Genomic DNA, 22762 nt, shown 5'->3' with positions numbered 1-22762 from the left:
GTACAAAGTCACCCAGTAAGTAGTTAGACCCATCTTTGAACTCAGGTTTGTCTACCACCAAAGCTATATGCTTTTAGCCCCTGGGCCATATAATGCTTTCAGTTTTTATTGAAGTTTCTTAAAAAATCAGGAATGGAAGTTAATTTTATAAAATGCCTCTTAAGCATCTTACAAGATGACCACGTTTTTTCCCTTTGACCTATCGGTATAATGATTCTGTTAATGGATTTTTCAGTGTGAAGCTCGTTTTTGCATTCCTAGATTATACTGTACTGGATATGAGTGTTTTATTATTTTAATATTTTGCTGAATAAAAAATATATTTTGCTGAATTACTTTGCTTATATTTTAATATTTTTTCCATTTCCATTTATAGGGTCAGTGGGTTTTTTAAAAATTGTGTTCTTTCTCAAGTTTTAGTGTTTTGATAATGGTGGCTTTGGAAAAGGCATCAGGAAGAACTTTTCTTTCTCTCTGCTCTGGAACATTTTAAATAGCATAATTATCTTTCTTTGAAGGCATGTAAAACAGCCTGGAAAACTTCTGGGTCCTGTATCTCCTTTGGGGACAAGTTTGATAATATTCTCAATCTTTTCCATAACTTGTTCTTGAATCAGTTTTGTTGTGCCTTTTTGGGGGGGGGGGGGATTAATATCTTTTTTTGTTGTGCTTTTGTAGAAAATCTTTTGATGATATTTTTCTAATTTATTAACCCAGGAATGTATATTTTAAAACTCGGTATCTGGAGTTAACTCTACTTTCTCTTTCTTCATGTTGTGTGCTTGTGATTTCTTTTTTCTTAATTATCCTTGCCAGAAGTTTATTTTATTGTTTATTTATGACAAATACTTATTTTAAGTTTACTTATAACAAAGAATCAACTCTTGAATTGATAAATTCCACTGTCTTTACTTTTGTCACTTATTTTATGATTTTATCTTTTTTTTTTTCCACGCAAGAGATTTTATTATCTGAAGGAGAGAGTGGCTGCCCCAGAGGCAGGTGGGTGAGTAGAGAGAGAGAGGGAGCAGCAGAGAGAGCAGCGGGACAGAGAGAGCAGAGAGCAGAGAGAGAGGGAGAGAGAGCAGGGAGAGCAGGGGCACAGAGACAGAGACAAAGAGAGAGACAGAGAGAGAGAGGGCAACAGCGTGGTGCCTTTTATTGTGGATCCTCTCGGCCTGCTGCTTTGGGGGAGGGTCGGGATGTTTAGAGATAAGGCGGGGTAAGCCCAGCAAGCCCTAGGCAGGCCCAGGCATAATTCTCACCGGCTTATGTGCTTGGGACCATGGGGCAAATGGAGGATAAATTACTATATTCTTACATTCCTCCCTTTTCTGTTTTATAAGTGGTAGAGGATTTGGGAAGGAGTGAAAGTTAGTCTTCAGTAACTGCTTCCTGCTGATTAGGGGCGATGAAATTCATTTTTGTATTGATGGGGGGCGGTCCTCAGATGAGCCCTTGGTCTGCAGTGACGATGGCATTTTCCAGGTTCAATAAGGATCATCGTCTTTGGAGAGGGGTTGGTAATCCTGTAATATAAGCTGGTTAAAGGTTTGGTTAGAAATTTTTTGCATTTGGGTTGATTGCTATGTTTACATAGGGTGGCTGAATTAATAGCATTTTGGGGGGACATATGTGTAGGCAGCAAAGCAACCTGTAGGGCAAAGGGAATCCTTGATGGTGCAATCTTTTGGACAGTCTGAAAGAGAAGAAAGGGCTGGTATTGGGAAGATAGGTCTGGTGAGAGATTAAGTGTTGAGACCAGGGTTAATAATCCTGACGCATGACGCATGGTGGTTGTAAGGGAGGTCTTAGGACTCTGCTGGCAGAAACTTCTTCAGTGATGAGTGGAAGCAGAGATGAGAGGCGCGAAATGCGGAGAGTAAGAGGTCCCGTCAGGGTGGAGGAGTAGGAACCTGTGGGAGGTTTGGTGGGAGGGGAATAAACTGAGACAAACGGCTTAAGGTGGGAGTTGTGTATCTAATGGGGAAGACCCTGGAGTTTAACTGCAGTTGGCATGGAAAGGATTACTGTGTATGGTCTTTGCCATTTGGGACTTAGGGATGGTGTTGCTTGGTGTTTGGAACGGGAATGGTTTGGAGAAGTTTTTTCCTGTCTATGGTAATGGCCTTGTAGGGCAGGGAGAGCTGAACTCCCAGGTATGTGACTTGAGCAGCAGACAGCTGAACTTTGGAGGGTGAGACCCGATAGCCGCGTTCTGAGAAAGTGTAAAAGGAGAATAGTATCCTGTTGATAGGTTTGTAGGGAGGGGCTGCACTGGAGGAGATCATCTACATATTGAAGGAGGGTAGAGCTCGAGAGAGTAAGGGATTTGAGGTCTTGTGTTAGAGCCTGTCCAAAAAGGTGGGGACTATCTCTAAAGCCTTGGGGAAGGACTTGTTAAGTGTTCTATGAATATTAAAAATTAACTTAACATAAGGAATTTTCTGCCTTGATTTTTCGCTGGGATACCGGCGTCTTGGTCTGGGAGCAAATCAAAAGGCTACCTGCTCAGCTCCCAAGGTGGGCTGAGGTATTGTCTATTTGCTAAAGAATCCTGCCTTTTACTATGCCATCTACAGCTGGGTCTGCATGCTAAGTTAGTTGCTCAGTTTGCAAAATTACCTCATCAGATCTGAAGGAGGAAAGACAGCACATAGGCCTGGGCCTTTTAGTATGCTAAAGTGAATCTTATACAAGATTACAAATGATTAACATAATAAAACATGTGCTACTCTTCTTTATCTGGGGAACATTAACTGATCTCACTGAAGAACGATTCACTGTTTTAGTGGGAGGGGTTCCTAGCATGTAGTTACTTTGCTCTGACTGTAAATATCCTGCCTTACTTTCTCCAGAGGCTCTCACCTTATTCTACGCCTATGGTCCCTGTCTCATTCTCCCCTCTACAGGTAGAGACTCTAGCTGCTGCTAGGGAAAGGGGGCGACGACCGCTCTGGCTGCTTCATGCTGAGAGGGGGCGCAGTAAAGGGTGCAGCTAGGTCTCTTATCACTGGTCAGTTGAGAGGGCCTCAGAAGGTTGGCGCTTCTATTCTGGGTTTCATTTCTATTACTATTTGCAGTTTTGTGGCTTCTAGGCAAGATAGAACAAGTTGTTGTTAGGTTAAATAGCAACATCTGGAGTTGGATTTTCCATTCTGGAAGGACAAACTTGATGAGATTAAGAATGCATGGCTGAATATGAGAACTAGAAATATGAAGAGTCTAATTGAGAATCATAGCCAGGTATCATGGGGAAATTAGAATTCTGGATCGAGTTTACATCTCAATGACTAGTACTAGGATTTAGTGTGGACAAGGCTGCATTATTGAAACAATACTTTTCTCCAAAATCACCCTCATTTTTATTAGAAGTAACTAGATTAAGAAAATAATTAACACTTGGATTTATTATTTGCAAAAGTGCAGCAAGAAGAGCAATTGATTACATGGGATCTTTTAAATGTGCTTTGCTGGAACTTTTTGTAAGGAATTTCAGATTGAACTTTTAAGGGCTTCTTGAGGCCAGAAAGCTAAGCCAGACTTGCCATCAGGTTGTGCTTGCAGTACCTGTAGATTTGGGTGAATTCCTCTCTTCTTGAGATTCCCAAGACATTCTTGAGGTTCCTGCACCTGCCAGGAAGTGACCTTCCTTACTCACCTGGTCAGGCTGCTGGGAACTCTGTAAGTAAGGTACCAGGCCAGTTCTTCTAAGGGGCTTTGTTGGCTTTATAAAGTCAATCTTAGTTCCTTAAAGCTGTCTGTTCATATCTGAGTTTACACGCATGTCTCTCAGGTATGACGTTCCAGTCAAAGCCTTGGTAATAAAACCAGTGTTTTTAATTGGTCCTCTTACAAGGAAAGCAGATTCTTATTGAACTTGTGCAAATAAACATACTGCCATGAACTATAAAAATAGTCACTGAGAGTTTTTAAATTTTGGAGGGATCAGGTAGAGAGAAAGATAAAGTTTCAATTCTGCTTATAAAGGCAGTCATTTACTAAACTGTTGTCAGCTTAAGAGAAAAAGCTTAAAACACTTTATCAACAACATTTGAAACAAAAGCCACAAAATTATCTTCCTTAGTTTACTTAATCCTATGTAACTAATACCTGTTCTGCTGAAATCTAGTTTTACTAGTTTAGGAATAATAAAACAGTGAGTATAGATGACAAAAGACTTACAAATGACAATGGTTAAAGATCTGATGAGAACTTACTGTAAGACAGTTGTCATAGGGAAATTTGGATCTTCCTGTAACACAAAACATTCAGTAACAAAGTTTAGCATCATTCCCTGTGACAGTGCCTTCTAGGTAATTAAGCAGGTAAATAAGCCAAATTAGCCAAATATTTTCCTCAATGAGAAAAAATTCCTCTGACATGTTCCAGGGGCCCTCTGGAAAATATCAGAGTTAACTAGAGGTAAAAGCACCTTTTTGCATTTGATTTTGGGAAGCTGTTGAAAGTTTTAAGGCACTTGCTTAAATAGTTACTCACATTAGACAAAGCTACACTTCACTTTAAGCATTTTTCTTTGAAAGATTTAACATACCATCAACTTAAATGACTTTAGGTAAACTTAGGCAGCTGATAACCATAAGGACATGTCTATTCAGTTCAACTTAAAGTAGCATTAATGCTTAATATCTTCTATTAGAATTTTATGGAAATTTTAGAATGCCCAATTTTTACAAGCGCTTGTCTTTAAATCAATTTTTATTAATACCATCCGGAGGTAGAAAAATATTTTTCATTTACACACTTAGACACAAACATACAGATTGAGACGTAATGATACAGTGAGAGGACAGACAGAGCTCCTGGTGTGAGCCAGGAGGGGACAAGAGAGCCCATGGTGGTGCATTGTCTACGTGTTTTATAGCAGTTGAGGATATTTGGGAACGTGAAAAAAGCTTAGGGGTGTGGACTTTAAGGCAAGTAGTAGGTGTTTAGGATTGCAGGGGAGACAGAGAGAGAGCTTGGTTCAGAGGTAGGAGAAGGCCTGGATATATGGGATCTCTTTCCATTTGCCCGTGCGCTCACAGAAGTTGTATAAGTCGCAGAGAATTTTAGGATCTAAAGAGCCATTTGGAGACCATTTAGACTGATTGTCCAAGGGATATTGTGGCTAGATCTCATTACAGTAGCGAACAGGTTTGAGGTCTGGAGTTAGGTGGAGGGGCTTTAGATTATTGACTAAGCACCCTAGCGGTGAATCTGTGGGAACGGAGGTCCAGATCCCATGGTGAGAATGAGACCTTTCAGAAGTCGCTGAGGTGTCCCTGAGTGATTGAGAAGGTCACGGAGAAGACCAGGCACAGTTAGGGGGTCGTCACCACCTCCAACTGTGGGGTCGAGGCGAAAACGCCGGGGAGGTCGGTACCTGGTACCAGGAGTTTTTGAGTCGAGTAGACACGTAGATAAAGGGAGACCAGGCCTCAGTGGATGAGGATTCTCACCATGGGGAGGCAGAGAAGGGTGGACTATGGGGATCAACCGTGACTCTGAAAGTCATGGTTGGGGGTGCCCCTGTCCCAGAGGAGCCCTTGGGGGTGCCGGACACTCAACAGTCACTTCCCAGGTTCCAAAGGGACATTTAAGTCGACCATGAAGGGGAGACTCACCAAATCGAAGGCCGGTGTTGGGCAAGAAGACGAGTGACCGGGGAAATGGACGGTGAGCCCGTGGAGGAAGATTGGGCAGTGAGGGTTCCCAGAGCAGCTCAGGTTCCTGGAGGAAGAGCAAAGTGAATGGGAGAACCTCATCCGAGTCATGGCACCAATGAAAGGGTATCTCGCCACGACCCTCCTTACCCAGAATGACTCAGGAGACACGGGCCCATGCAAGAGATTTTATTATCTGAAGAGGAGGGTGGCTGCCCCAGAGGGAGGGGTAGAGAGAGAGAGAGAGAGAGGGAGCAACAGAGAGAGCAGAGAGAGAGAGAGAGAGGAAGAGAGAGCAGGGAGAGCAGGGGGACAGAGACAGAGACAAAGAGAGAGACAGAGAGAGATTTTATCTTTATTAATGCCATTCTGCTTTCCTACAGTCTTTTCCTAGATGAATTCAGTGCTTAGATTTTGTTTTAACATTTAAGCCTATGAATTTTCCTCTGAGTATAGCTTTGGTCACATCCAGTATGTTTTTATGCATAATATATCACTAATATTATCAGCTTTTTTTGAGATATAATTCACATACCATAGATTATTTATTTTGTTATTTGTTCCTTTAAATTTTTAAAGTTTCTATTATTTTAAATATTGAAGTACATACAATAAAATGTACAAATCTTAATGTATAATTTGATGAATTTTGACATGTGTATATACTCATGTAACCATCACCCAGATCAAGATATCAAACATTCTCACTACTTTTTTTCCCATTCACCTATTTCACCCATCCTTCATCCCCTATGATAATCACCAATTTGTTCTTTGTGTTTATGAGTCTATTTAAGTTTTGTTTGTTCATTTGTTTTTTAATTACACACATATGCAAAATCATACAATATTTGTCTTTCCCTGTCTGACTTATTTCACTTACCATAATACCCTGTAGATCCATCCATGTTGTTGTAATGGCAAGAATTCATTCTTTTTAATAGCTGAGTAATATTCCATTGTATATATGTACCACATCTTTTTAATCTGTTCATCTATTAATGGACATTTATGTTGTTTCCATATTTTGGCTGTTGTAAATACTGTGATAAACAGAGGTACATATATCTTTTTGTATTAGTGATTTTGTTGCCTTCAGGTAAATTCCCAGAAATAGAATTGTTGGGTCATATGGTATTTCTATTTTTAGTTTTCTTTGAGAAACCTCCATACTGCTTTCCAGTAGTGCCTGCACCAAATTGCAATCCCATCAGTGGTGCATGAGGGTTCCCTTTTCTCCACATCCTCACCAACACTTGTTATTTCTTGTTTTGTTGATATTAGCCATTCTGTCTGGTGTAAGGTAACCACCTAGGTAACCACAATATCTCACTGTGGTTTTGGTTTGCATTTCCCTGATGATTAGTGATGTGGACAATCTTTTCTTGTGTCTGTTGGTTACCTGTATGTCTTCTTTGGAAAAATGTCTATCCAGGTTCTCTACCCATTTTTTGATTGGACTATTTGTTTTTTGGTGATGAGTTTTATGATTTCATCATGTGTTTTGGATATTAGCCCCTCCTCAGATGTATCATTTGCAAATATATTCTCCCATACAGTAGGTTACCTTTTCATTTTGTGGATGATTTCCTTTGCTCTGCAGAAGCTCTTTGGTTTGATGTAGTCTCACTTGTTTATTTTTGCTTTTGTTTCTCTTGCTAGGGGGAGACATATCCAGAAAAAAGTTACTAATGCTGATGTTCAATAGGACTTAGGTATTTAAAAAAATTTTTATTAAGGTATGATTGATATACACTCTTTTGAAGGTTTCACATGAAAAAACAATGTGGTTACTACATTTACCCATATTATCAAGTCCCCACCCATACCCCAATGCAGTCACTGTCCATCAGTGCAGCAAGATGGCACAAATTCACTATGTGTCTTCTCTGTGCTACACCATTCTCCCTGTGATTCCCCCACACCATGTGTCCTAAATATAATACCCCTCAATTCCCTTCTCCCTCCCCACCTGCCCTCCCACACCCCTCCCCTTTGGTAACCACTAGATCATTCTTGGAGTCTGAGTCTGCTGCCATTTTGTTCCTTCAGTTTTGCTTCACTGTTATACTCCACAAATGAGGGAAATCATTTGGTATTTGTCTTTCTCCGCCTGGCTTATTTCACTGAGCATAATGTCCTCCAGTTCCATCCATGTTGCAAATGGTAGGATTTGTTTCCTTCTTATGGCTGAATTGTATTCCATTGTGTATATGTACCACATCTTCTTTATCTATTCGTCTACTGATGGACACTTAGGTTGCTTCCATATCTTGGCTATTGTAAAAAGTGCTGTGATAAACATAGGGATGCATATGTCTTTTTGAATCTGAGAAGTTGTATTCTTTGGGTAAATTCCAAGAAGTGGGATTCCTGGGTCAAATGGTATTTATATTTTTAGTTTTTTGAGGAACCTCCATATTGCTTTCCACAATGGTTGAACTAGCTTACATTCCCACCAGCAGTGTAAGAGGGTTCCCCTTTCTCCGCATCCTCGCCAGCATTTGTTGTTCTTAGTTTTTTTGATGCTGGCCGTCCTTACTGGTGTGAGGTGATAGCTCATTGTGGTTTTAATTTGCATTTCCCTGATGATTAGTGATGTGGAGCATCTTTTCATGTGTCTGTTGGCCATCTGGATTTCTTCTTTGGAGAACTGTCTCTTCATATCCTCTTCCCATTAGTTAATTGGGTTATTTGCTTTTTGGGTGTTGAGGAGTGTAAGTTCTTTATATATTTTGGATGTTAACCCCTTGTCGGATATGTCATTTACAAATATATTCTCCCATACTGTAGGATGCCTTTTTGTTCTGTTGATTGTGTCCTTTGCTGTACAGAAACTTTTTAGTGTGATGTAGTCCCATGAGTTCATTTTTGCATTTGTTTCCCTTTCTCGAGAAAGTGAGTTCAGGAAAAAGTTGCTCATGCTTATATTCAGGAGATGTTTGCCTCTGTTGTTTTCTAAGAGTTTTATGGTTTCGTGACTTACATTCAAGTCTTTAATTCATTTCGAGTTTACCTTTTTGTATGGGATTAAACAATAATCCAGTTTCATTCTCTTGCATGTAGCTGTCCAGTTTTGCCAACACCAGCTGTTGAAGAGGCTGTCATTTCCCCACTGTATGTCCATGACTCCTTTATCATATATTGATTGACCATGTATGGTTGGGTTTATATCAGGGCTCTCTAGTCTGTTCCATTGGTCTATGGATCTGTTCTTGTGCCACTACCAAATTGTCTTGATTACTGTGGCTTTGTAGTAGAGCTTGAAGTTGGGGAGCGTAATTCTCCCTGCTTTATTCTTCCTTCTCAGGACTGCTTTGGCTATTCAGGGTCTTTTGTGGTTCCATATGAATATGAATTTAGGACAATTTTCTCTAGTTCATTGAAGAATGCTGTTGGTATTTTGATAGGAATTGCATTGAATCTATAGATTGCTTTAGGCAGGATGGCCATTTTGACAATATTAATTCTTCCTATCCATGAGCACAGGATGTGTTTCCATTTATTGTTATCTTCATTAATTTCTCTCATGAGTGTCTTGTACTTTTCAGAGTATAGGTCTTTCACTTCCTTGGTTAGGTTTATTCCTAGGTATTTTATTCTTTTTGATGCAATTGTGAATGGAATTGTTTTCCTGATTTCTCTCTCTGCTAGTTCATTGTTAGTGTATAGGAATGGCACAGATTTCTGTGTATTAATTTTGTATCCTTCAACTTTGCTGAATTCAGATATTAGATCTAGTAGTTTTGGAGTGGATTCTTTAGGGTTTTTTATGTACAATATCATGTCATCTGCAAACAGGGACAGTTTAAGTTCTTCCTTGCCAATCTGGATGCCTTTTATTTCTTTTTGTTTTCTGATTGCTGTGGCTAGAACCTCCAGTACTATGTCGAATAGAAGTGAGGAAAGTGGGCATCCTTGTCTTGTTCCTGATCTTAAAGGAAAAAGCTTTCAGCTTCTCGCTGTTAAGTATAATGTTGGGTGTGGGTTTGTCATATATGGCCTTTATTATGTTGAGGTACTTGCCCTCTATACCCATTTTGTTGAGAGTTTTTATCATGAATGGATGTTGAAATTTTTCAAATGCTTTTTCAGCATCTATGGAGATGATCATGTGGTTTTTGTCCTTCTTTTTGTTGATGTGGTGGATGATGTTGATGGATTTTCGAATGTTGTACCATCCTTGCATCCCTGGAATAAATCCTACTTGGTCATGATGGATGATCTTTTTGATATATTTTTGAATTCAGTTTGCTAATATTTTGTTGGGTATTTTTGCATCTATGTTCATCAGGAATATTGGTCTGTAATTTTCTTTTCTTGTGGTGTCTTTGCCTGGTTTTGGCATTAGAGTGATGCTGGCTTTATAGAATGAGTTTGGAGGTATTCCCTCCTCTTTTATTTTTTGGAAACTTTAAGGACAATGGATATTAGGTCTTCACTAAATGTTTGATAAAATTCAGTGGTGAAGCCATCTGGTACAGGAGTTTTGTTCTTAGGTAGTTTTTTGATTACCAGTTCCATTTCGTTGCTGGTAATTGGTCTGTTCAGATTTTCTGTTTCTTCCTTGGTCAGCCTTGGAAGGTTGTATTTTTCTAGAAAGTTGTCCTTTATTTCTAGGTTGTCCAGTTTGTTAGCATATAATTTTTCATAGTATTCTCTAATAATTCTTTGTATTTCTGTGGTGTCCATAGTGATTTTTCCTTTCTTATTTCTGATTCTGTTTATGTGTGTAGACTGTTTTTTTCTTCATAAGTTTGACTAAGGGTTTATCTATATTTATTTTCTTGAAGACCAGCTCTTGCTTTCATTGATTCTTTCTATTGTTTTATTCTTCTCAATTTTATTTATTTCTGCTCTAGTCTTTATTATGTCCCTCCTTCTACTGAGTTTGGGCCCCATTTGTTCTTCTTTTTCTTGTTTCATTAATTGTGAGTTTAGACTGCTTATATGGAATTGTTCTTTCCTGAGGTAGACCTGTACTGCAATATACTTTCCTCTTAGCACAGCCTTGGCTGCGTCCCACAGATTTTGTGGTGTTGAATTATTGTTGTCATTTGTCTCCATATATTGCTTGATCTCTATTTTTATTTGGTCATTGATCCATTGTTACTTAGGAGCATGTTGTGAAGCCTCCATGTGTATGTGGGATTTTTCGTTTTCTTTGCGTAATTTATTTCTAGTTTCATACCTTTGTGGTCTGAGAAACTGGTTGGTACAATTTCAATCTTTTTGAATTTACTGAGGCTCTTTTTGTGGCTTAGTATATGATCTATTCTTGAAAATGTTCCATGTGCACTTGAGAAGAATGTGTATTCTACTGCTTTTGGCTGTAGAGTTCTGTAGATGTCTGTTAGGTCCATCTGTTCTAATGTGTTGTTCAGTGCCTCTGTCTCCTTACTTATTATCTGTCTGGTTGATCTGTCCTTCAGAGTGAGTGGAGTGTTCAAGTCTCCTAGAATGAATGCATTGCATTCATTGCATTCTATTTCCCCTTTTAATTCACATATGTAGGTGCTCCTGTGTTGGGAGCATAGATATTTATAATGTTTATATCTTCTTGTTGGGTTGACCCCTTTATCATTATGTAATGTCCTTCTTTGCCTCTTGTGATTTTATTTGTTTTGAAGTCTATTTTTTCTGATACAAGTACTGCAATCCTGCTTTTTTCTCTCTTATTAGTTGCATGAAATATATTTTTCCATCCCTTCACTTTTAGTCTGTGTATGTCTTTGGGTTTAAAGTGAGTCTCTTATAGGCAGCATATAGATGGGTCTTGTTTTTTTATCCATCAGTGACTCTTTGTCTTTTGATTGGTGCATTCAGTCCATTTACATTTAGGGTGATTATCAATAGGTATGTACTTATTGCCATTGCAGACTTTAGATTCGTGGTTACCAAAAGTTCAAGGTTAACTTCCTTATTATCTAAAAGTCTAAACTCACTTAATATGCTATTACAAACACAATCTAAACGTGCTTTTCTTTTTCTCCTCCTTTTTCTTCATCCTCCATTCTTTATATATTAGGTATCATATTCTGTACTCTTTGTCTATCCCTTGATTGACTTTGGGGATAGTTAATTTAATTTTGCATTGCTTAGTAATTAGCTGTTATACTTTCTTTACTGTGGTTTTATTACCTCTGGTGACAGCTATTAAACCTTAGGAACACTTCCATCTATAGCAGTCCCTCCAAAAGAGACTGTAGAGATGGTTTGTGGGAGGTAAATTCTCTCAGCTTTTGCTTATCTGGAAATTGTTTAATCCCTCCTTCAAATTTAAGTGATAATCTTGCCAGATAAAGTACTCTTGGTTCAAGGCTCTTCTGCTTCATTGCATTAAATACATCATGCCACTCCCTTCTGGCCTGTCAGGTTTCTGCTGAGAAGTCTGATGTTAGTCTGATGGGCTTTCCTTTGTATGTGATCTTATTTCTCTCTCTGGCTGGTTTTAGTAGTCTGTCCTTATCCTTGATCTTTGTATGTCTTGGTGTTGTCCTCCTTGGGTCCCTTGTGTTGGGAGATCTGTGCTCCTCCATGGCCTGAGAGACTATCTCCTTCCCCAGATTGGGGAAGTTTTCAGCAATTACCTCCTCAAGGACACTTTCTATTCCTTTCTCTCTCTCTCTTCTTCTTCTGGTACCCTTATAATGCAAATATTATTCCATTTGGATTGGTCACACATTTCTCTCAATATTCTTTCATTCTTAGAGATCCTTTTTCTCTCTGTGCCTCGGCTTCTTTGTATTCCTCTTCTCTGGTTTCTATTTCATTTATCGTCTACTCCACCATATCCAATCTGCTTTTAATTCCCTCCATTGTGCTCTTTAACGATTGGATCTCTGACTGGAATTCATTCCTGAGTTCTTGAATATCTTTCCATACCTCCATTAGCATGTTAATGATTTTTATTTTGAACTCCTTTTCAGGAAGAATCATGAGGTTCATGTAATCTTTCTCAGGAGTTATATTAATTTTACTCTGGACCAGATTCCTTTGACATTTCACAGTCATATATGGCGCCCTCTAGTGTCCAGAAGCTCTACTCTCCGGAGCTGCTCAGCCCCTGAAGCAATGTCCGTGGTCTCAGGGGAGTGGTATTGGTGCCTGGGGGGAGGAAAGAGCTTTTTCCTGCTTTCCGGCCGCTATGCCTGTCTCCACTGCCTGAACCAGTGGGTCGAGCACACAGGTATAAGCCTCTGCTTTGTGTTTGTAGTTGCTGTAGATAGATCTTCCCTCTGGCTGGCCTAACACCAGGGTAGGGTTTGCCAGTTTGCCAGTCTGGTGGGGCTGGCCAGGAGAAAGGTGCAGTAGGCAGCCTATCATGGAGGGGCTCCTTGGAGCTGTGTAGCCAGCCAGGGAGCTGGAGCACCTGGAAATTGTGAAAGCTCCCAATCTGCTGGGCAGAGTGCACCCGGACGATTTTGTTTACCTGTCCTTTCTCCTGAGAGTAAGCTCTGTGCAGTCCTTGTCCCTTTAGCAGCCCTCTTAGACTGCCTGCCTTTCTTTTGTCCCAGAGCAGCTGAATATGGATCCCTGCTTTCCACAAGCAACTGGAATCTCAGTCTCTCCAGGAATTCTGCCTGTCTTAGCTTTCCAATACCCTAATCACGAGAGTATCATGAAAGCACCATGAAATGTAGGTTTGTGCTCCCAGAGCAGGTCTCCGGAGTTAGGTATTCAGCAGTCCCAGGCCTTCCACTCCCTCCCCACTCTGTTTCTCTTCCTCCTGCTGGTGAGCTGGGGTGGGGGAAGGGCTTGGGTCACGCTGGGCCACAGCTTTGGTATGTTACCCTGTTCCGTGAGGTCTGCTCTTTTCTCCAGGTGTATGCAGTCTGGCGCAGCCCTCTTTCCTGGTGCTCTTTCAGGATTAGTTGTATTAATTATATTTTCATAATATATGCAGTTTTAGGAGGAAGCCTCTGTCTCACCTCTCATGCTGCCATCTTTAATCCCAACTCAGGACATAGGTAGTTTTCAACAGGGAGTTTGTGCCCTTTGACCCCCCTTAACCCATTTTGCCTACTCTCTAATCCCACCTCTAGCAACTACCTGTGCCTTTCACTTTTTTGAGTAGTATCCTTTGAAGCTCAAAATTTTTAATTTTGATTAAATCCAGGTTATCTGTTTTTTCTTTGGTTGTTTGTGCTTTTGGTATCATGTTTAAGAAACCATTGCCTAATTCAAGGTCATGAAGGTTTATACCTATGTTCTCTTCTGGTATTGTAGTTTTGACTAAAATTATCTTAGAGAATGGGTTTTAATTTCTGGATGACTTGCTTTATTTTGTTTATCTTTTTGTTTCTGATTTTACTGCTCCATGGTTAAAGAAAGAGATCTGTACAATTTTTACTTTTTAAAGTAACTATTGAGGTTTTCTGTCTGGTCTAAGATATGGTAAATATTTAACTATCCCATGGCTACTTTAAAGTAATGTATATTATTTTTGTACTATAGTTCTCCTCCCCTCCATACATATTTATTCTATTTCCTTCTTATTGTCTACTTGATGTTCCAAAGACAGAGGGGTTTAAGTTTCCCATACTGCTTGTAATTTTATTAAAATTGCTTATATTTGCAATGAATATTCACTTAACTGCTTCGATTTTGCTGATGCACTTCTAGGTTCTCCACAAGCCGTTCTCATCTTCTCCGCTTTTATCTCATTTCTTTTTCTTCTCACCTGTCCTCTCTTCATGGCCTTCTGCTTCTGTTTTCTGGAGGCTGTTTTCTTTCATATTCTGGAATATGTCAGGCTCCTTACTTGTCCCTCTGACTGTTATACTAAATCACTTAAAGATCTGCTTCTCCTGAGTCTTCAGAATAATTTTCCTGCTTGCTTATTCTGAAATATTTTCTCATATGCCCAATTTCTTGGTGTTTTCTGTTTACTTGTTCTAACATGGGAATAGCTGGTGTTTGCCAGAAAACCTAAGATGTGTGAATTGTCCATTAGGCTGGTTTGTGAGGCTTTTGGCCCAAGTAACAATAAATCACAATCCAACGGAGATTTCACTAGAATGGTTTCTTAGCCTATCAAAGAAGAGTAGAGTTAGAGTTTGGTAATTTGGTACTTCTACAGTGTCCTCAAGCACCCACATTCTTTCTGTCTCTCCACTCTGGCATCTTCATCACATAGGCTGGCTTCCGTATAGTGGCACCTTGGATGCAGCAGCTCCAGACATTGCATGCTTACTATCCAGAGCAGGAAAGAACTGTTTTTCTCCTCATAGGTATCTTTTTGAGAGCAAGAAGCCATTCTTAGAATTCCTCCTCTCATTAGCTGATTTCTTCTTTTGTTGGCCAGAACTACATTATAAACCTAACCCTAAACCAGTCATTGGCAAAGTGAATGAGTACACACAGATGGCTTAGAACAGTCAGAATTAACCTGAGGCATTTGGAGGGAGACAATAGACCCTGAATCAAAGATTGGACTCAGCCGTCAGGGAAGGGGAACATAGCTGTCACATAGGTTTCCAGCAGTGTCTCTGTACTCTCGGTCCCTCTTGGCTGCTGGCTGAATCTCATCACAAATCTACAGTGGGAGAGTGGGTGCTTGGGCTCATTTTTTAGCACCATTCTCAGGATTTATCAGACTTTCATCTAATATATCTCCATGGGACTGACATGGAACCTTCTCCTACCTCCCTATATTCTGGCCATCTGATGCTCTCAACAAACTTAGTTCAAAAAAGTGACATTTCTAGCCCTTCCTATCTCTGCCCTCCATCTGTATCTACAATGGACTGTGTCACCTCCTAAGATGCATATTACTGCTCTCCTGTTGTGCCCACGTCTTCTCCGGGAGCTGCCATCTCCAAGTGGATTTAGGCTGAGGGCACCCCTGGGGGATGGGAAGAAAGCTTTTCCTCCAAAGCAGCTGTACAGGAGAATGATGCCTGTGCATTGTCCAGTTGACAAAGACCTTGCTTTTTTTAAGGGCCAGACAGTGGGAGGGAGGATAAAGCCCCTTTCAAGTTATTTTTAGCATGGGAGGCAATGTCACTCTGTGGGCAGCATAGCCCAGGGGTCACTACAATTGCACTTTTTTGATCTAGTTCCACTGGCTTTATCATAGGTGGAAATATGCCTCTCTACTCCCCCTCCATTCTGACAATCAGTTTTCATGACTAGTTTGTAGTGATGTGGGTTTTCAGCTCCTTCTGTATCTTTATATGTTAATCAGAATGTGGGAGAGACTGGGGGTGGGGGACGCTAGGTGGTTACCATTTAAAACTGGAAGCCATGTTCACACAGTTTCAAAGAGTGATCTACACGCGCCCTTTCTCTACTTCCTTGGCCCATCACTGCCTAATACTTACTTCCCCTCAATCCCGGAAGTCCCCAGGAACCACCACATTGGTAAAGCCAGAGGGCACTTTGAATTGTCTCCTTACCCTGCCTCTTCTTAGCATATGGCACTGCTTTTTTTTGGCTTTGCTGCTGTGAACCCCCGGCTCCTTTGATGGGTTGCATTGAATGCTTGCTCTGCATCAGGTATTGTGCTAAGCTCTTCATATATATCACTTCATAAAATTCTCACAGAAGCCTAATGGAGTAATTATTGTTTCCCTGAGGAAACTGAGGCTCTTGCTCATGGAACAATGGCTTATAACCTGGAAGAATCAGGAAGGAACCTTCTTAATGTTCCCTTCCCTGGGCTTCTGTGATGTCATTTGTTCCTAATTTTCCTCCTATCTCTCTGGTTCGTCCTTTTCAAGCTCCTCTTCCTTTGTCTGCCTCTTAAGTTTCATTATTTCTTGGGCTTATTCCCTAGCAGCTTTTCCTTCTTCCTTTCTGTGCATTCTCCTGGGCAGTTTCATCCAGTCACCCTCCGATGGCTCTTGGATCTCCAACTCCCTCCCAGACACCTTTCATAAGCCCTGGAACCACATATCCAGCTTCCTTTCTACCATCTTCTTTTGGAAACTCCTCTGTTCAGCACACTGAAAATGAGGCCATGATCTTTCCTCCTGGTAACCTAGTGGTCTCCACCTTAGCTCAGGCATTATTACCTTTTTTTTTTTTTTTTGGCTTTCCTGCTGTGAATCTGATATAATGTAGATCAGCGGTTCTCAAAGTTGTCTGCACATTGGAATCACTGAGAAGCTTTAACAAAAGATAGTAATGCCTGAGTCCTACCACACAGGGGTTATGATTTAATTGCTTTGGGTTGTGTGACCCAGGCAACAATATATTTTTATCATGGCAAAATATATATAACATAAACTTTACCATCTTAACCATTTGTAAGTGTATAGTATAGTAGTATTAACTACAGACACTTTATTGTGCAAAAGATCTCTAGAACTTTTTCATCTTGTAAAACTCAAGCTCTACAATAATAAGAACTCCTCTTCCCACCTCAACCCCCCGGCCCTTGGCAACTACCATTCTACTTTCTGTTTCTAACAGTTTGATTACTTTAGAGACTTCAAATAAGTGGAATCATGCAGTGCTTGTCTTTTTGGGGATGGCTTATTCCGCTTAGCATAATATCCTCAAAGTTCATCCACACTGTAGCATGTAACAGGTTTTCCTTTTTTAAAATATTCCATTGTATGTCTCTGTCGTATTTTGTCCACCCCACAAGTTTTATTGATATATAACTGTGTGTAAGTTTAAGGTGTGCAATGTGATGATTTGGTATAGGTATAGATTGTGAAACGATTACCATGAGAAGGTTAGTTAACACATCCATTACTTCACATAGTTACCTTTGGTGTGTGTGTGTGTGTGCGCATGTGTGGTGAGAACATTTAAGATCTCCGCAACTTTCAAGAGTACAATACGGCATTGTTCACTATACACCATGCTGTACACTAGGTCCCCTAATCTTGTAACTGGAGGTTTGTTCCCTTTGACCAGCATCTCCCATTTCCTCCACTCATGGCCCTTGTTATCACCAATCTACTCTGTTTCTGAGCTTGGTTTTTTTAGATTCCACATATAAGTAAGATCATGTAGTATTTTTCTTTGTGTTATTTCACTTAGCTTAATGCCTTCCAGATTTATCTGTGTTTTTGCTAATGGCAGGATTTTATATATATAATATATATAGTCTTCTCTTTACCCATTCGTCTACTCAGATACCAAGATTGTCTCCATATCTTGGCTATTGTAAAGAATGCTGCAGTTAACGTGGAGTACAGATAGCTCTTCGAGACAGTGATTTCATTTCTTTGAGATAAATACCCAGTAGTGGGGTTCCTGAGTAATTGGGTAGTTCTATTTTTAATTTTTTAAAGAACTTACATGTTTTTCATAGTGGCTGCACCAATTTATATTCCCACCAACATTGCACAGGGGCTTCAATTGCTCCATATTCTTATCAACATTTGTCATTTTCTAATTTAATCTTTCTTTTTGGCAGTGGCCATCCTTATGGGTGAGCAGTGATATCTCATGGTTTTGTCTTGCAATTCCCTGATGATTGGTGGTATTGAGCATCCCTTGATGTGTTTATTGGCCATTTGTTTTTGGGTTTTTTTTGTATCATTAATCTACAATTACATGAGGAACATTATGTTTACTAGACTCCCCCCATCACCAAGTTCCCCCACATACCCCATTACAGTCACTGTCCATCAGCGTAGTAAGATGTTGTAGAATCACTACTTGTCTTCTCTGTGTTGTACAGCCCTCCTTGTGCCCCCTGCCATTATACATGCTAATCATAATGCCCCCTTTCTTTTTTCTCCCCACTTATCCCTCCCTTCCCACCCCTCCTCCCCAGTCCCTTTCCCTTTGGTAACTGTTAGTCCATTCTTGGGTTCTGTGAGTCTTCTGCTGTTTTGCTCCTTCAGTTTTTTTCTTTGTTGTTATACTCCACAGACAAGTGAAATCATTTGATACTTGTCTTTCTCCACCTGGCTTATTTCACTGAGCACACTACCCTCTAGCTCGGTCCATGTTGGTGCAAATGGTAGGATTTGTTTACTTCTTATGGCTGAATAATATTCCACTGTGTATATGTACCACATCTTCTTTATCCATTCATCTACTGATGGACACTTAGGTTGCTTCCATTCTTGGCTATTGTGAATAGTGCTGCGATAAACATAGGGGTGCATATGTCTTTTTTTTGGTAGGATTTGTTTACTTCTTATGGCTGAATAATATTCCACTGTGTATATGTACCACATCTTCTTTATCCATTCATCTACTGATGGACACTTAGGTTGCTTCCATTCTTGGCTATTGTGAATAGTGCTGCGATAAACATAGGGGTGCATATGTCTTTTTCAAACTGGGTTGCTGCATTCTTAGGGTAAATTCCTAGGAGTGGAATTCCTGGGTCAAATGGTATTTCTACTTTTAGTTTTTTGAGGAACCTCCATACTTTCCACAATGTTTGAACAAATTTACATTCCCACCAGCAATGTAGGAGGATTCCTCTTTCTCCACATCTTCGCCAACATTTGTTGTTGTTTGTCTTTTGGATGGTGGCCATCCTTACTGGTGTGAAGTGATATCTCATTGTGGTTTTAATTTGCATTTCTCTGATGACTAGTGATGTGGAGCATCTTTTCATGTGTCTGTTGGCCATCTGAATTTCTTCTTTGAAGAACTGTCTGTTCAGCTCCTCTGACCATTTTTTGATTGGATTATTTGCTTTTTGTTTGTTGAGGTGCATGAGCTTTATATATTTTTGATGTCAACCCTTTATCGGATCTGTCATTTATGAATATATTCTCCCATACTGTAGGATGCCTTTTTGTTCTATTGGTGGTGTCCTTTGCTGTACAGAAGCTTTTCAGTTTGATGTAGTCCCACTTGTTCATTTTTGCTTTTGTTCTCCTTGCCCGGGGAGATATGTTCATGAACAAGTCGCTCATGTTTATGTCTAAGAGATTTCTGCCTATGTTTTTTTCTAAGAGTTTTATGGTTTCATGACTTACATTCAGGTCTTTGATCCATTTTGAATTTACTTTTGTGTATGGGGTTAGACAATGATCCAGTTTCATTCTCTTACATGTAGCTGTCCAGTTTTGCCAACACCAGCTGTTGAAGAGGCTGTCATTTCCCCATTGTATGTCCATGGCTCCTTTATCATATATTAATTGACCAAATATGTTTGGATTAATATCTGGACTCTCTATTCTGTTCCACTGGTCTGTGGGTCTGTTCTTGTGCCAGTACCAAATTGTCTTGATTACTGTGGCTTTGTAGTAGAGCTGGAAGTTGGGTAGTGCAATCCCCCCAGCTTTATTCTTCCTTCTCAGGATTGCTTTGGCTATTAGGGGTCTTTTGTGGTTCCATATGAATTTTAAAACTATTTGTTCCAGTTCGTTGAAGAATGCTGTTGGTATTTTGATAGGGATTGCATTGAATCTGCAGATTGCTTTAGGCAGGATGGCCATTTTGACAATATTAATTATTCCTAGCCAAGAGGATGAGATGAGTTTCCATTTGTTAGTGTCTTATTGGCCATTTCTATATCTTCTTTGGGAAATGGTCTGTTGAAGTCCTCTGCCCATTTTAAAATCAGGTTGTTTGTAGGGGTTTTTTTTTTTTTTTTTTGGTTGGTTGTAAGAGTTCTTTATATATTCTGGATATCAACTCCTTATCAGATATCAACTCCTTATCAGGTATATTTCTTTACCATACTGTTTTAATTGCTACAACTTTGTGATGTTTTGATGTCAAAAAGTGTGAGGCTTCCAGCTTTGATTTTCTCTCTCAAGATCGTTTTTGCCTGTTCACGGTCCTTTGAGATTCTGTATGAATTTTAGGACAGTTTTTCTATTTCTGCAGAAAGTGCCATTGGGGTTTTGCATTGAATCTGCAAATCACTCTGAGTAGTACAGACATTTTAATAATGTTAAGTCCTTTGCTCCATAAACGTGAATATCTTTTCATTTGGGTTTTCTTTAATTTCTTTCAGCAATGTTTTTTAGTTTTCAGTGTGAAGGTCTTTTTTGCCTCCTTGGTTAGGTTTATTCCTAAGTATTTTATCTTTTTGATGTTATTTTAAATGGAATTATTTTCTTAATTTCCTTTTCAGAGTGTTCATTGTAGTGTGTAGATACACAACTGATTTTTGTGTGTTCATTTTATATCCTGCAACTCTGCTGTATTCATTATTTAGTTCTAAAATTGTTTTTTTTTTGTGTGTGTGTGGAATCCTTAAGGTTTTCTACATAGAAGATTATGTCATCTGTGAACAGAGATGATTTTACTTATTCTTTTCCAATCTGAATGCCTTTCATTTCTTTTTCTTACCTAATTGCTCTGGCTAGGACTTCTAGTACTGTATTGAATAGATACGGCAAGAGTGGACATTACTAGCCTTGGTCCTGACTTTCAAGGGAAAGTTTTCAGTTTTTTCATCATCGAGTATGATTTTAGCTTTGGGCTTTTCATATATGGATTTTATTATGTTGAAGGAGTTTCTTTCTATTCCTAGTTTGCTGAGTATATTACCTCTTGACCAAACCACTAGAGTAGTTAAGTAGTCTGTCTTCCTGCCTCCTATGCTCTCTAGTGTCTCCAAATCACAGAAAGCATAGAAAGAGCCTGGAGGATTAGAACCAGCCACCATGAGCTAAACTGGAGGGCAGGGAGTAGGCAAGTGGCAGGTTGAAGCTTTTCCGCCTAGGATCCATGAAAGCTGAGAGCTGTGGGGTGCGACCCGCCTCCCTTTCCTCTAGATGCAACCCCTCGGGCCCCGCCCCTCAGGAGGCTCTTGCTCCGCCCATGGCCGTTTGGCCAAGCTCTGACTTCCACAGTCCCGCCCCAGTCCCGCCCACCCACCATGCCCTGCCCTTCCAGCCCCCTGGCCCTGCCCCACCATTGGATACCGGTGGAGAACTCTGCATTGCTTACTTCCAGCGCCCTGGGAGGAGGATGAGATCCGCAGGGACCGAGTGGAACCCCAGAGTGTGTCCCTTTCGTGGCGGGAACCCATCCCTGCTGGAGCACCAGAGGCCAACCGCACGGAGTATGAGATCCGATACTATGAGAAGGTGAGTCGGGGTCTGAGAGAGACCTGCGGTTGTGTTCCTGGCTGTGGTCAGCCCCTGTCGCCTGCCTTGCTTCCTTTTCTTCACATTTTCCCATCAAACGTCCTTCATATTTTCTTTCTAAACACACCCACCAGCCACCTAACAGGCCCCCAGGCTTGAGGTTCTTCTGGTCCCTCCACACCAATGATGCCGCCACTCTTCCCCCTTTACCCCAGGAGGCCTCCGTTCTTCATGTCCTCATCTCCAGTTTCACTACTTCTGCCTAGCAGGGACAGTTGGCAAAGAGCTTTCTCAGGGGGCTGATCCAAATTCTGTGTGGCTGGATCACATACATACTTTGCAAACTGTTTTAAGAAAAGGAATGCAGAAATATATTGTTTCAAATTTTACAAAAATGTATGAGGGCGGGAGCACATTGGTAGGTCAGATGGTGTGCTGGGGCTCCGTGGTGTGCTGGTAAATGTTTAACAACCAGCTCTCCAGAACAGTGAACTATATGAATTATTACTTTACTTTTACTGATATAAAGGATGTGTAACACATCCCTTATGCATAATAAAAAATATGCAGTGCTCCTAATTGTAAACTCCACGTTGCCAATTGATTTTCATAGGGTGGATACTTTTGCTTTGCAGCTTTTTGGGGTACAGTTGCAGTTGAACTAAACTGCTGTACAGTTGCAGTTGAACCATGATTTGACAAATGGAGTTACATCCCAATCCACTATCCCTTTTCCCCATAAATTTATTGTCTTTAAATCTGAAGTGTAATCTCCTGTTAAAATGTTTCCCACCTGTGGAAATTTTATTCATTAAAAGTGAATTCAACCGTAGCACTTCATGTATCAGAACTTCACTCACTTCTTAGTGACTCAGGATACTTGTTTGCTGAATCAGATAAAAGGTTTTGAATTCTAGAAGTCTGCTGAGAGCTGTGAGTTGGTGGGGTGGAAAGGGGGGTGTTGAACAGGCAAAAGGAGTGAGTTCTGAGTCACTGCTGGGTGACCTAGAGGATGGAGCACCACTGACTGTGGCGGAGAGTCACTGACCTGAGGGAGCAGGGTAGGGGTTTGATGGTGAGCTTGGTTTTGCCCATGAAGCAGTCAAGGAGCCCATAGGACATCAG

At 40.3% G+C, this 22762-nt stretch overlaps 1 protein-coding gene across 3 annotated transcripts in view; it reads left to right on the top strand.

Moving 5' to 3' along the window:
* Positions 1 to 22762, top strand: part of EPHA10 (EPH receptor A10) — a 51479-nt gene that overhangs the window by 13633 nt on the left and 15084 nt on the right. For all 3 annotated transcript variants that reach the window (XR_008996970.1, XR_005022914.2, XM_036876575.2), the window contains exon 6: positions 21504 to 21637. Coding sequence is in view for 1 of the 3 variants with exons in the window: in XM_036876575.2 (XP_036732470.2) it covers positions 21504 to 21637 (134 nt within the window). In the remaining 2 variants the exon portion in view is untranslated. The remainder of the gene's footprint in view (positions 1 to 21503; positions 21638 to 22762) is intronic.

This window comes from Manis pentadactyla, chromosome 4 (genome assembly GCF_030020395.1).
Source record: "Manis pentadactyla isolate mManPen7 chromosome 4, mManPen7.hap1, whole genome shotgun sequence".
Lineage (NCBI taxonomy): Eukaryota > Metazoa > Chordata > Mammalia > Pholidota > Manidae > Manis > Manis pentadactyla.
Note: the sequence above shows the minus strand (reverse complement) of the source record. Positions and strands in the feature narration are given on the sequence as shown.